The sequence below is a fragment of the Oncorhynchus masou genome, chromosome 24 (assembly GCF_036934945.1).
Source record: "Oncorhynchus masou masou isolate Uvic2021 chromosome 24, UVic_Omas_1.1, whole genome shotgun sequence".
NCBI lineage: Eukaryota > Metazoa > Chordata > Actinopteri > Salmoniformes > Salmonidae > Oncorhynchus > Oncorhynchus masou.
In genome coordinates, this window is record NC_088235.1 from 28,604,176 (window position 1) to 28,618,350 (window position 14,175).

The 14,175-nt window shown below is 43.5% G+C and overlaps 2 protein-coding genes and 3 non-coding genes across 5 annotated transcripts in view; all 5 read right to left on the reverse strand.

The window, feature by feature from the left end:
* LOC135511983 (sorting nexin-29-like) overlaps nucleotides 1-2,148 on the reverse strand; it is a 212,777-nt gene extending 210,629 nt beyond the window's left edge. The window contains exon 1 of the mRNA XM_064933535.1: nucleotides 1,716-2,148. Within this exon, the coding sequence (XP_064789607.1) occupies nucleotides 1,716-1,722 (7 nt within the window). The 5' untranslated portion in view covers nucleotides 1,723-2,148. The remainder of the gene's footprint in view (nucleotides 1-1,715) is intronic.
* Nucleotides 2,149-9,539: 7,391 nt separating this feature from the next.
* Nucleotides 9,540-14,173, reverse strand: LOC135511984 (ribosomal L1 domain-containing protein 1-like). Its single transcript, XM_064933537.1, has 9 exons — nucleotides 14,067-14,173; nucleotides 13,423-13,562; nucleotides 13,114-13,252; nucleotides 12,578-12,726; nucleotides 12,147-12,248; nucleotides 11,808-11,901; nucleotides 11,284-11,418; nucleotides 10,633-10,743; nucleotides 9,540-10,073 (listed from the first exon to the last, which is right to left on the reverse strand). The coding sequence occupies exons 1-9, from the start codon at nucleotides 14,106-14,108 to the stop codon at nucleotides 9,816-9,818; spliced, it is 1,170 nt and encodes a 389-aa protein (XP_064789609.1). The 5' UTR covers nucleotides 14,109-14,173; the 3' UTR covers nucleotides 9,540-9,815.
* LOC135513423 (small nucleolar RNA ACA64) lies at nucleotides 11,589-11,715 on the reverse strand. The gene has a single exon (XR_010451543.1). It is a non-coding gene; the product is annotated as a small nucleolar RNA ACA64 (small nucleolar RNA).
* Nucleotides 11,983-12,110, reverse strand: LOC135513419 (small nucleolar RNA SNORA55). Its single transcript, XR_010451539.1, has one exon. It is a non-coding gene; the product is annotated as a small nucleolar RNA SNORA55 (small nucleolar RNA).
* LOC135513418 (small nucleolar RNA SNORA55) lies at nucleotides 12,846-12,973 on the reverse strand. Its single transcript, XR_010451538.1, has one exon. It is a non-coding gene; the product is annotated as a small nucleolar RNA SNORA55 (small nucleolar RNA).
* Nucleotides 14,174-14,175: the final 2 nt, after the last annotated feature.

A 14,175-nucleotide genomic window follows, 5' to 3' on the forward strand; every position in this document is an offset into this window, starting at 1 on the left:
TACAATCTGGAAATAAAATGGATTTTTGGGGGGTTTGTATTAGTTGGCTTTACACACAACACGCTTACCACCTTGAAGATGCAAAATATTTTGTGTGAAACAAGCAAGAAATATGAAAAAAAACTTGAGCATGCATAAAATTATTCACCCCCCCAGTCAATACTTTGTAGACACCTTTTGCAGCATTTACAGCTGCAAGTCTCACAGGGTATGTCTCTGTAACAGTACAGTCCATCCCCTCACCGACCCGTGCGCGAACCAGAGACGCTCTGCACACGTCAACAGTCACCCTCAAAGCCTCGTTACCCATCGCTCCACAAAAGCCGCGGCCCTTGGGAAGCAAGGGGAACCACTAGTTCAAGGTCTCAGAGCAAGTGACGTCCCCGATTGAAACGCCACTAGCGCGCACCACCACTAACTAGCTAGCCATTTCACATCGGCTACACTCACTCCCCTCTTGACCTCTTTCCACAGCAGTGTAGCCTAGTGGTTAGAGCGTTGGACTAGTAACCCGAAGGTTGCGAGTTCAAACCCCCGAGCTGACAAGGTACAAATCTGTCGTTCTGCCCCTGAACAGGCAGTTAACCCACTGTTCCCAGGCCGTCATTGAAAATAAGAATTTGTTCTTAACTGACTTGCCTGGTTAAATAAAGGAAAAATAAAAAAAAACAGTGATCCGGGTTGACAGCATCAATGTAACAGTATAGACTTTACGTCCGTCCCGTGAACCAGGGACACGCTTTACACGTCAATAGTCATCCTCGAAGCATCGTTACCCATCGCTCTACAAAAGCCGCTACTTCAAGGTCTCAGAGCAAGTGAAGTCACCGATTGAAACGCCACTAGCGCGCACCACCGCTAACTAGTTAGCCATTTCACATTGACTACATCTCTACAAGCTTGGCACATCTAGCCACTGGGATTTTTGCCCATTCTTCAGGGCAAAACTTCTCCAAATCCTTCAAGTTGGATGGGTTCTGCTGGTGTACAGCAATCGAAGTCATACCACAGATTCTCAATTGGATTGAGGTCCGGTCTTTGACTAGGCTATTCCAAGACATTTAAATGTTTCCCCATAAACCACTTCAGTGTTTCTTTAGCAGTATGATTAGGATCACTGTCCTACTGGAAGGTGAACCTCCATCCCAGTCTCTTGGCAGGTTTGTTGTGGTGCGATATTCTTTTAATTTTTTAATAATGGATTTAATGGTGCTCTGTGGGATGTTCAAAGTTTGTGATATTTTTTTATAACCCAACCCTGATCTGTACTTCTCCACAACTTTGTCCCTGACCTGTTTGGCGAGCTCCTTGGTCTTCATGGTGACACTTGCTTGGTGGTGCCCCTTGCTTAGTGGTGTTGCAGACTCTGGAGCCTTTCAAAACAGGTGTATATATACTGAGACCATGTGACAGATCATGTGACACTTAGATTGCACACAGGTGGGTTTCTTTGATGAACAATGTGTTTGATGACATCTAGGGTCTCATGCAGTCAAGAAAAAAATCGATTTGCATGGGGAGATTCAAGATAAACGCGGGAAGAGTCATCGATCATTCACGCCTGCCTGAACTCACATGATAATTATGCTTTGTCATCCATTCTAAAACTCTTAATAGGCCTATGTGCGTAAACCAGGCAAAATTCGCGCAATAAGCCAAAGCCAGGTGTCAATTGATGGTAAAACAAAAAGTTGTTTTTTTTAGCTACAACTCACCGTTCATTCTGTCAGTCCGAGTATGTTAGTTGTTGTTGACACACCACATGTAAACTAGTTCATGGTTCGACTTGGTGGATATCCAGAATTCTATTGCGATTCATCACATTCTGTACGAACCGAACCCTGGGTGGCAGAGAGCACAACTTCCATGATGCAGCCCTCCCTTCTTCCCATCAACACAACCTCGGTCCGTGGCCCACTGTTGCTCCTGTCGGCTGGAACTACAGAGGCCTGCGAGTTGTCGTTTATCACTATACAGTTAACCCGAGTCACATTTGTAGATAAAATGGTTGACGAACAAACCCATCCGCATTGGTCGATTCGGCGACTGGACTGTCGTGGCTCTGGTAATCGTCTAGCTGTAATAAAAGGAATTAATTTTGACACTTCGGTGCCCCTGCCTGCAAAGCGAAACAACGTCGGCGCTGCAGGTCACATGACCAGACACACTGTTGTCATATGACCGGTTAGGAGCGATTTGGATCCATATCAGTGTTAAACGTTCGCTTGTTTTCAAAAACAGTATTCATTGACAGTTCTCTTTTTATGAAAAGGTGTGTGTGAGAAAGAGAGAGGGCACGTCTGATCTCTAGACTAGAGACATCAAACTCCAAAGCCAGACCTCCACAACCCCTCTGTATTTTCCTCTGTGTGGTTAAAGGTCTGTACTGTCTTAGTTGTGACCAGTATAGTGTATATGACACTAAATCTTTTTATTTTGGAGGTTACTTGTGTGAGTGTAATATTTACTGTTCACTTTTATTGTTAATTTAACTTTTGTTTATCTATTTCACCTGCTTTGGCAATGTTAACATGTGTTTTACCATTTTACAGAGGCCAGTTCATGAAGGAAGCTCATTCGTTTTTTTAGCAAGCGTCTATGACAAATGAGGACAGGTCGTTTCACTGAGCAGCCATTGGGGCAGCAGGGTAGCCTAGTGGCTAGAGTGTTGGACTAGTAGCCGGAAGGTTGCAAGTTCAAACCCCCGACATTCTGCCCCTGAACAGGCAGTTAACCCACTGTTCCTAGGCAGTCATTGAAAATAATAATTTGTTCTTAACTGACTTGCCTAATTAAATAAAGATAGAAAAAACAAACACAGGCTGTAAAACAGTGATCACTAAGGTCATTACAGAAAACACCAGACTGATCCCTATCAGGGTTATTTGTGAACATCGAGGAGAGTAGCTTTTCTGGGTGTTTTGGAGTCATACCTTGTGGGATTGGTAATAATCTGAGAAAGTTCTAGGGAGTGCATTAGGACTTGGTCAGGTGGTTTAAGCATGTCCCAGTTTAGGTCACCTAGCAGGACAAATTCAGATTTAGTGTAAGGTGCCAGGAGAGAACTTAGGGCAGGTAGGGTACAGGCCGGTGCTGATGGAGGATGATAGCACCCAGCAACAGTCAACAAAGTGCTATTTGAAAGTTTAATGTTTAAAACCAGCAAATCAAATTGTTTGGGGACAGACTTGGTGGAGACAACCAAGCACTGAAGGTGATCCTTGGTAAAGATTGCCAATCCACCAACTTTGGAAGATCTGTCTTGCCAAAAAAGGTTATAACCAGAAAGGTTAACATCAGTATTCAAAACACTCTTCCTTAACCACGTCTCAGTAATGGACAACACATCTGGATCGGAGCTGTGAACCTACACTTTCAATTTATCCATTTTAGGCAATAAGCTTCAGTGTTAACGTGCAGAAAACCCAGGCTTTACAAGAGCAGAAATCAGTGAAGCAGATATCAAAGCACAAGTCAGAATTGGGGCTAACAACAGTAGATGGGCCAGGGTGTACATGCACATTTCCAGATATCATCCACAGTAATACATTCAAGGCACAGCAGAGAGCTCTGCAGGGTTGATTTATGACATTTGAATGTGCATTAGATGTAAAAAAGATCATATTGTACAGCAATTTCATCAGTAAACATGAATACAAAGCCAGCGAGAGGTGGTTAGAATAGGATGGGAGGCCAAAAGTATGTGTAGCCAATAGAGAGTCAGAGTCCCGAGTGTGGGAACAAACAGTCTGTCCCACAGTTGAGTAAACTAGAAAGTTCATAGTCAACAGAGCATGCAGGAGTCATGAGAGAAATAGCTAAATATATATATAAACTCAGCAAAAAAAGAAACGTCCCTTTTTCAGGACCCTGTCTTTCAAAGATAATTCGTAAAAATCCAAATAACTTCACAGATCTTCATTGTAAAGGGTTTAAACACTGTTTTCCATGATTGTTTAATGAACCATAAACAATTCATGAACATACACCTCTGGAACAGTTGTTAAGACACAAACAGCTTACAGACGGTAGGCAATTAAGGTCACAGTTGTGAAAACTTAGGACACTAAAAGAGGCCTTTCTACTGACTCTGAAAACACCAAAAGAAAAATGGCTAGGGTTCCTGCTCATCTGCATGAACATGCCTTAGGCATGCTGCAAGGAGGCATGAGGACTGCAGATGTGGTCAGGGCAATAAATAGCTATGTCCGTACTGTGAGACGCCTAAGACTGCGCTACAGGGAGAAAGGATGGACAGCTGATCATCCTCGCAGTGGCAAACCACGTGTAGCAACACCTCTCAACGCTGTGCATTACAGGGAAGACATCCTCCTCCCTCATGTGATACCCTTCCTGCAGGCTCATCCTAACACGACCCTCCAGCATGACAATGCCACCAGCCACACTGCTCGTTCTGTGCGTGATTTCCTGTAAGACAGGAATGTTGGTGTTCTGCCATGGTCAGCGAAGAGCCCGGATCTCAATCCCATTGAGCACGTCTGGGACCTGTTGGATCGGAGGGAGAGGGCTAGGGCCATTCCCTAGAGAAATGTCCAGGAACCTGCAGGTGCCTTGGTGGAAGAGTGGGGTAACATCTCACAACAAGAACTGGCAAATCTGGTGCAGTCCATGAGGAGGAGATGCACTGCAGTTCTTAACTCCGCTGGTGGCCACACCAGATACTGACTGTTACTTTTGATTTTGACCCCCCCCCCCTTTTTGTTGAGGGAAACATTATTCCATTTCTGTTAGTCACATATCTGTAGAACTTGTTTAGTTTGTCTCAGTTGTTGAATCTTGTTATGAAAATAAACACAGTTGACAGTGAGAGGACGTTTCTTTTTTTGCTGAGTTTCTAACTTTATATGTTCAGTCACTCGCCCCAACAGTGCGTGTGTGCTGGAGGCGAGCGATAGCTCAGGAGAGAGGGGGAAGTGTGGTGGGGGTACTTGTACCAGAAAGGGGGAGACAGACCAGGGCAGACGGTGAACAAATCACCAGGTGGAATCCAAGCAGCAGGCAACGGGAGTAATGGGTGTGCTTTTATTTCTGGAAGCAGATTTCTTGTAGAAAATGCCTGTGGATGGTCTCTGAACAGCGGGGGGGGGGGGGACTCTGGATTTGGATTTGAGCAGGGTCAGCTGTGAGAGACTCCTGCCATTTGTTGAGATCAAAGGCTTCGACACCTCTCACGTCACACCTCAGTGCTAATTGAAGTTGTATCTGGTCTGTCTCAGTTCCAGGTTGGATGGTGTCCTCAGGTCTCTGCTGATCGTTTGCCAGAGCACCATCTGTATAGCTTGGAAAAAGGAATCCTTGTCAGCAGTAACCCCTCCAGGTAATTTTGTCCAAAATTAGTTTGTAGGTTTGGAGTTTTGATCTGCAGTGAAGGTTATGCTGCGGAGGGTAGCATCCTGAATATGTCCATGCCCAAAAAAGTTTATCTATCTTTTTGTAAAAAAACATGTTGGAAAATGTGAGAGCTCACATGCAGCTGTCTCTCTCTCTCATTATACTTTTTAGAGATTACTACAACAACTATTTATATTGTCTTTAAACCTTTAAAGGGTTCTTCGAGGGAACTTATAGGGGTTCCCCCACAGTTTCAGCTTGAAGAACCCCTAAAGGATACTCCAGGAACCTTCTTCTTTTTTGAGTGTAATGTGTAATGTAGGGGTTAGTCCTTGTGCCATGCATAGACTGGTGAGATTTCAGAATAAAAGAGGGAGAGAACTATACTCACAGCAGGAGGGTGTTACTCATCATACAAAGTAGGTCAATGTAGATTTACATTCAATTCAAACATTTAAAGTAATTATCCAGTGAAAATCCAACTTTTAAAATAATAATTTCAAATAAGGTTCTATACTCATATTTGTGGCCAAAGTATTAATTGGGGAAAAAAACACTTAAAACAAATCTCAAACAGAAAGTTTAAAAATTGCTTGCCATTTCCTCATAGAGTATGATGTCATACTCCTGAATAAGATGTGTTGGCAAATCAGATGTTTAGAGGATGGTGAGCTGGCTAATCAGCGATCTACCTGCAATAATATTTTTTTTTTACCAATATATGGCCACACCATTCTGTTGTTGGGGAACACCCACAACATTCCAATACTGAAAAGCTACTTTTTAACATAACTACAATTTTTGGAAGGAAAACTATTTCACTCATATTGTAAGTACTTGCATTCTTTTAAAGTATATTATGTGAGCTAATCACACAAATAAAACATGAAAAAATATATTAAAACATTTTCCTCAAGTGTCATTTTCAGTGCTCCCAAGTGGCGCATCACATTTTAAGGCACTGCATCACAATGTTGCAATATGGCTGACCAGTGGCTTCAAAGTCTCTCAATGGCCAATACTTAGCATCACCAATCCATGGTTTATATACATAATTGGTTATAACCGAACACTATTACACACTGCTTGATTATTATATTGCCAATTGACTTGAAACAAAATTACCTGTCAAATCATATTCTCCGTGTCTCTCTGGTAAGTTCATTAGATGGAGTTGATGTGGTGTACTGATAAATAATGTACAGAGTGATGGCTTGCTGCCCGTAAGCAGTAACATTTCCATCCATCGTTCAGGGCCCTTCTCTGTTGGCCCTCTCGTTCCATCGGAATCATTAGTAAGACTATTTTACACCTTCCTGACAACACTGCTGACCAAGTTAGCGTCATCTTCCTGTTCCTCTGGTTGCACCTCGATGTTCCCCACCAACCAGAACACCCACCAAATGAGACTGAGAATGATTATGACAGCCCCTGCATAGATTAATACATTGTGTCAAGATATGTCTGCAACCACCCGGTCAGCAATATGAACACTCCAACTATTTTGTGGACAACCGCAAACCAAAAGGCACATTTACAGTGATAAACTCCCTGATATCTCCTCTCCGCGACCTTCACATCCTTTACTTATATTTGCGCCATGAAAATGAACGCCAAATCAAATTATTAGTCACATGCGACGAATACAACAGTGAAATGCTTACTTATGAGCCTCAAACCAACAGTGCAGTTTAAAAATAATATGAGTAAGAAATAGAAGAAGTAATTAAAGAGCAGCACTACCCTCTGTTGTGCCTTGCAGTCGGAAGCCGAGCAGTTGCCATACCAGGCAGTGATGCAACCAGTCAGGATGCTCTCGATGGTACAGCTGTATAATTATCCTTTTGAGGATCTGAGGACCCATGCCAAATCTTTTCAGTCTCCTGAGGGGGAATAGGTTTTGTCGTGCCCTCTTCACGACAGTCTTGGTGTGCTTGGACCATGTTAGTTTGTTGGTGATGTGGATGTCAAGTAACTTGAAGCTTTCAACCTGCTGCACTACAGCCCCGTCCATGAAAATGGGGGCGTGCTTGGTCCGCCTTTTCCTGTAGTCTACAATCATCTCCTTTGTCTTGATCACGTTGAGGGAGAGGTTGTTGTCCTTGCACCACACGGTCAGGTCTCTGACCTCCTCCCTATAGGATGGTGTTGGAGTCGTACCTGGCCATGTAGTTATCAGTGAACAGGGAGTACTGGAGGGGACAGAGAACATATCCCTGAGGGGCCCCCGTGTTGAGGATAAGCGTGGAGGATGTGTTGTTACCTACCCTTACCACCTGGGGCCGGCCCATCAGAAAGTCCAGGATCCAGTTACAGAGGGAGGTGTTTAGTCCCAGGGTCCTTAGCTTAGTGATGAGCTTCGAGGGCACTGTGGTGTTGAACGCTGAGCTGTAGTCAATGAATAGCATTCTCACATACAATTGAAGTTAGAAGTTTACATACACTTAATTTTTCAACCACTCCACACATTTCTTGTTAACAAACTATAGTTTTTGCAAGTCGGTGAGGACATCTACTTTGTGCACGGCGTGTTCAGTCCTGTTTTTCCTGTAGTCCACAAATCATTAATTTTCAAAAGTTCTTTAGGGTCCAGAAAGTCATGTCATTTCCAAAAGTGGTGGATTCAGGTCAGTACACAGGTGTTGTGCACTGAAGCCTTTGGTCTGTTGGAGAGCTCAGTGCACACTCACAGAGATGCAACATGCTGAAAGTTCACAGTAAAACATTTCTAAGTACTGTAACTTTTGGTTTTCATGACAGCTTGAAGCCATCTTCTTGGATGATACTTTGTCATGCAGATATTTATAAATTATTTTAACATTCATCTAAAATAGGCAAGGAATGGTATTTTCTGAAGTTCCCTCGAGATCAATAAAGGCAGCTGAATACCTGACAGTAGATGCAGTCTATTCAGAAACTTCCAAGTGTCTCTTAATAAGTTTTTAAAAAGTATATCATTATTTAAAAGACAATCAGGATCCAACCACACTATTCCAACAGAATATGTGATGAATTAATTCCTACCCAATACATGCTGATGGGCCTGCTCCTGACCCCCAGATCCAACTGTCTCTGCTTGAGCTTCATGACAGGTATCAGGACCAGCCCCACCACACACATCCTTATGGAAAGGTAGACCAGGGCAGTGGCATGTTGGGTGTACTCACACTGGAGTGGAGGAACAGCACTGCACCCAGCATCAGGGCTCCCATCACCATGACTGGTTTGTGGATGTAGGCCCAGCGATGTGGTTCTGGACACAGGATTCTCCTCACATAATCCTCAGGATGCTGTAATGACTGTCTTGTCAGACTCCGCCCTCAAGTGACAAGCTGCCCTTACGGAACTGCCCTTTTCTTCAAAGTGAACGAGATGAACACAGTTTGCATCTCACCTCATGAATTAACATGTATACTTTTCCTTCTGCAATAAAATTGTTTTTAGATGCGCTTATCCAGTGAGTTGTCATATGCACTGAATACTTACAGGAGCAATTAGTTGTGCTTTCCTCAAGGGCAGGCTTTTTCACCTAGTCGGCCCTGGGATTCAAACCAGCAACCTTTGTTACTGGCACAATGCTCTTAACCACTAGGATACCTGTTTACTGACAGCAGCACCCATACTGAGAATTATGGACAGCAGCCTCCCTACTTACGTGAGCCTGACAGCTCTTCAATTCCTAAAGCTTACTCCACTCACGTGATTCCACCCGGTTAACCACACCAAATAGGACGGGGGTCTTTCAATACTAGATAGATTTGGACCCTCGTAGGCATGGATTGTTAACTCACTAACTCCAGCAGCAGCTTGGAAATTCATGTGAAAGTGAACAATTAACTTGGCAAATGGCCATTAGATATTATATTTCAAGAATTTATGTTGAACGTGAGTAAGACCACTAGTCTGATAGAAGAGCACTCTACAGTGAAACCAGTCTGATATTAGAAAAGTAAATATGACCTGTAAGGATCAGGCAGCAGCCGCACGGACTTCTCATCAACAATAGCCTTGTCATCCGACAGACTACTGTATTTGGACTGAGTTCACCATGGTAAACACCACTCAAGGCTAATGCATCAGGAACCACTAAAAGCCTGATTTAATTGGTTTGCATCACATACAAATCTTATTCATTGAATATTGACAGTGAGCCCATTTTGTATAAGAAATTAGACAACATACTGCAGTAGTTTTTTTAAATTTATAAGTTGAGTTTACACATTACATTATTAAACAAAACCCTTTGAGGCCAACAGACAATTACAGCTCATTTGAGTTTGTCCTTGGATCAAGTCAACAAACTGAAATGTTAACAGTTCTATATTTATAAACCAGTCCTTTATAATCAGTGATGAAGTCAGAGTTCCATGTAGAGAAAGGGGGAGTAATACAGACATTAATGGATAGGAACGCTTTGTTCATTGAGTTGTCAAGACAAGTCATCGAGATTGAGGCACTTTCCTTTAAGCAGCCTTCTTGGTCCTTTTGCTTTTTCTTTTCATAGCCTTCTTCCCCCCTGTCGGGTTAGGAGCCTTCTTCCCCCCTGTCGGGTTAGGAGCCTTCTTCCCCCCTGTCGGGTTAGGAGCCTTCTTCCCCCCTGTCGGGTTAGGAGCCTTCTTCCCCCCTGTCGGGTTAGGAGCCTTCTTCCCCCCTGTCGGGTTAGGAGCCTTCTTCCCCCCTGTCGGGTTAGGTGCTTTCTCAAGTCCCTTCTTTGTCTGCTTCTACCGGCATCAGAGAGAGTAGCAATCAATTAGCACAGTACTGAGAGGAGTCTGTAGATACATTAGTCATTTAGCATATAATTTTATCCAGAGCAACTTAATGCAATCATCTTTAAGACAGCTAGGTTAGACAACCACATGCATAGAAAGTACATTTCTTCAATAACAGCCATTGGTAAAATCAGAGGTGGGGGAGGGTCAAGGTGAGGATTATTTAAGATACTGTTTGTAGAGGTAGGTTTTCTGATGTTTCAGAAGATGGGCAGGGACTGCTATCCTAGCTTCAGGGGGAAGCTGTTTACTCCGCTGGTGTGCCAGGACAGAGGAGATTGGACTGATACAAAGTGTCAAATAACCTCCAGTCTCTCAGTGTTCCCAGGGAGTGAACAGGGAGACAGCACAAAGAACACTGCTCCCCCGCCTCACTGGAATGAGGTTCATGCAACACTGGATTTAAACCAAAATTCATACAGAAAGTGAACCAGGTTACAAACCAGTGCAGACAAGTCAGCAAATATGTAATTTGACAAAAACATTTGGTATGACACGTGGTACAGACCTCCAGTTTAGCTTTTTTGCTTGGCGGTACTATGGGAACAAGCTGCGGAATCTCTTCCTCTACTTCAGCACCTGTGTTTTTTTCTGTAGACTTCTGTTTGCTTGCAGTTTTCTGAAATTCACAAAAGGTTATAGGTATTCTTTATGAGCAGGAGGATGTGGGGTCTACATGTCATATATATATATGAAATTGACCTCGGTAGCCCATGTGGCACTAGGGGCTATTTTTATTTTACCTTTATTTAACTAGGCAAGTCAATTAAGAACAAATTCTTATTTTCAATGACGGCCTAGGAACAGTGGGTTAACTGCCTTGTTCTGGGGCAGAACGACAGATTTTACCTTGTCGGCTCAGGGATTCGATCTTGCAACCTTCTGGTTACAAGTACAACACTAACCACTAAGCTCCCTGCCACCCCGCTATGTTGATGTTCCCAGAGAGTGAACAGGAAGACGGCACAAAAAGGACAGCTCCCCTCCCCTGCCTCACTGGAATGAGGTTCATATAGCACTGGATTTAAACCTAAAAACATACTGAGTGTAAACCAGGTTCCGAACCAGTGCAAAGACGAGTCCTTAGAAAGATTTAGTTTGACAAAAATAGACAACTTCAATTATAATGTTAAAATACTACTGTGTGTAGCACTCCTACCTTGGCATCCATGGCTGCACGGGCCTGTTTCTTTGTCTCCTCTAAGAGGGTCAGGTGGTTCATGTTAGAGGTGTAGATGGGCAGAGCTACTGATGACTGGCTCTTCAGGTGGATGATCTTTATCAATGGTCCTTTCTGCAAAGCAGCAAGACCACAGCCATCTAGTCTCAAACATGTACTTTCACGCATGCCTTTTTAGGTCAACTTCATTTATGTGAGAAACATTGATGGTACAGCCAAAACCATTGCCATCCTGTGTATAGCATCTGATCGTGGCCTCTTGTCAAAGGCCTTGATTTGTTGGGGTGAGGGGGCACATGGGTTTAATCCCTCTGCTATAAAGAGCAGGCAATAAGCTTAATGTACCACGGTACTTTAGGCCTAGTAAACTCACCCCAGACAACAGCTGGGCCCAAACGTGTATTTAACATTGGGTATAACTGACATTAACGTATAATAAAAGTGTAAATATCTGTAGTGACCATCAGTCATGAGCTCAGGAGGATCCCTGGCAGCAAACTCACCACGCGTAGTTTGGTCACAATGGTGCTAACAGCCGAGTCAATATTCTCTGCTATTTCATCTGCAGCCATCCCAGAGTGGGCCACACGAGCCATGCTAAAACAAACAATTACATTATACAAAAGGCAGTGTGAATGAATGAATTCTATGAACACTAACAATATTAGACACTTGCCAATTTGTGTCAAAGCTGTAGAGACAGGCTCCAATAGAGAGGGAGGTCCGTCTGGATAAACTTTGAGTCACTATGGCACCATCATTGCCCATGTCCAACACAGACAGGAGGACAGGGTTTGCTGGGGTGCAGTTATTCATCAAGTCAAGCTTGAAGCAGGCCTCACCAGCAGCAGCCTTTCTTAGAAATGGAGATGGTTGTTCCCTGGATGGTTCGCTGGATATCTAAGGCCAGCTTCTTGCTCCGCAGGTTTACTGACAAAGGCTCCCTAAGCAGAGAAGAGAAAACACTACATTAGAACACCAGAAGGGCTGGCTTGAAGGCACATTTCAACTTAAGTGATTTGATGCATTTCAAGGCCAGGGAACAGCACTTGGGGCTATGTTGATGTTCCCAGAGAGTGAACAGGGAGACAGCACAAAAAGGACACCGCTCCCCTGCCTCACTGGAATTAGTTTCATATAGCACTGGATTTAAACCAAAATTCATACGGAGAGTGAAACAGGTTCCGAACCAATGCAAAAATAAGTCTAAATAGATTTCATTTGAATAAAATAGACAAGTTGATCAACCAATAGAACACATTTACAAACATACTTTTTCCTCTCGTAAAAGTGCTTGCCAATGTGTGAGGACAGCAGGCGGCGAACACGGTCGTCTGACAGGAACATGTCAAAATTCCCCAGCAGCCTTCTTTTGGCCTCAAAGGGCTTGTACTCAGTCTTCAGCGTTTTGTAAGGGATCACCTATAGAAAGACAGGGATATGCCTGGGTGAGTTGAGTCATGCACCAACAAGTAAAGGACCATTTCAAAAAACAAGAAGCTCTGATCATTAATACATGGTTATACAGTATGACAGTAGGTAACTGTGTAAAAGCTGTAGAGGCAGACTCCAATAGAGAGGGAGGTCCACCTGGATGTACTTTGAGTCACTATGGCACCATCATTGACCATGTCCAACACAGACAGGAGGACATGGTTTGCTGAGGTGCACTTATTCACATTGGATGACCAAACACTAATTACAGACTAAAGTAAATCAGATGAGATGCATTTGAGGATGAGGTAAGCACTTCGGGTGTCTAGAAAAACAATCAATAATAATTACTAATATTATTAGTGTTAGTAATACCTCTGTGACGTTCTTGACCCCTCTCTCAGCCAGCAGTTTCTTGTAGAACCTCTGGGTCTGGTCAGGGGTCATGTTGGGCTCATCTCTGGTGAAGAGACAAACCTCATCTGTGTCGGTCCGGATGCCATGAGGCAAGGGGCTGAGGGAGAAACAGAGAACTTGTGGTTATTCCTGGACAGTTTCACCACTATACTGCAGGAAAAGGGGTTAATTGCTCCACACATTCAATGCATTTTTTTCCATAGCTATGCCTGCATTATGTAACCATGTTGGTTTGTAGCTCTGGACAGTGTTGGCAGAGGGACTCACATGCGGATGGTCTGGGCCTGCTTGGGGATTTTCCATAGTGTAAAGAGGAGGGATAGGTGTTGACTCTCGTCCAGGAGCAGAGAGTCTGGAGTAGACTTAGTCTTCAGGAAAGCCAGCAGTGCTTGAACTGCTTTCTTCACCTGGGAACACAATGAGAAGTTAGGAATATCTGTAATTTTGTTCAAATAGACAACACATTGACCAAATGCAAATAACCAGCCGCAATAGGTTAACTAGTTAAGTTACACAAATCGTCCTGAACGAGTCAGCTCAGATGAGAAAGCGAACGATAACTAGCCAACGTTACAACTTTCACTTTTAACCTACAAAAGTCGTACTAGTAAAGGGTCGATATTTTTCCAACGACAGTTTTACCAAGAACCAATGGAAGGAGTTGTAGACTACTCCGAAAGTGTGTTCACATCATTTCCAGTTAAGATACAGAAAATAAGTGACTTGCCTCGTGTTGCGAACTATCCGACTGGACAAGCTAACGCTAGCTAGCTTGCTATCCAGCTGGTTGCTAGCTCCAGAAAAAGCTGGCTTACAAAACATAACCTACCGATATCACCCCGCTTTTCCTGGCATCCATATAACTACACTTTTGTTAAAGAAGACATTATCAAAGTGATTTTAGACATTACCTGTACCCGGTCCAGCGCCAACTCCTCAGGTTTGTCTGCCATGCTTCTTCACGTGTTTTATCCGGGGTAACGCATGCGCATATCGATTGGCTTACGTCACTCTTACAAT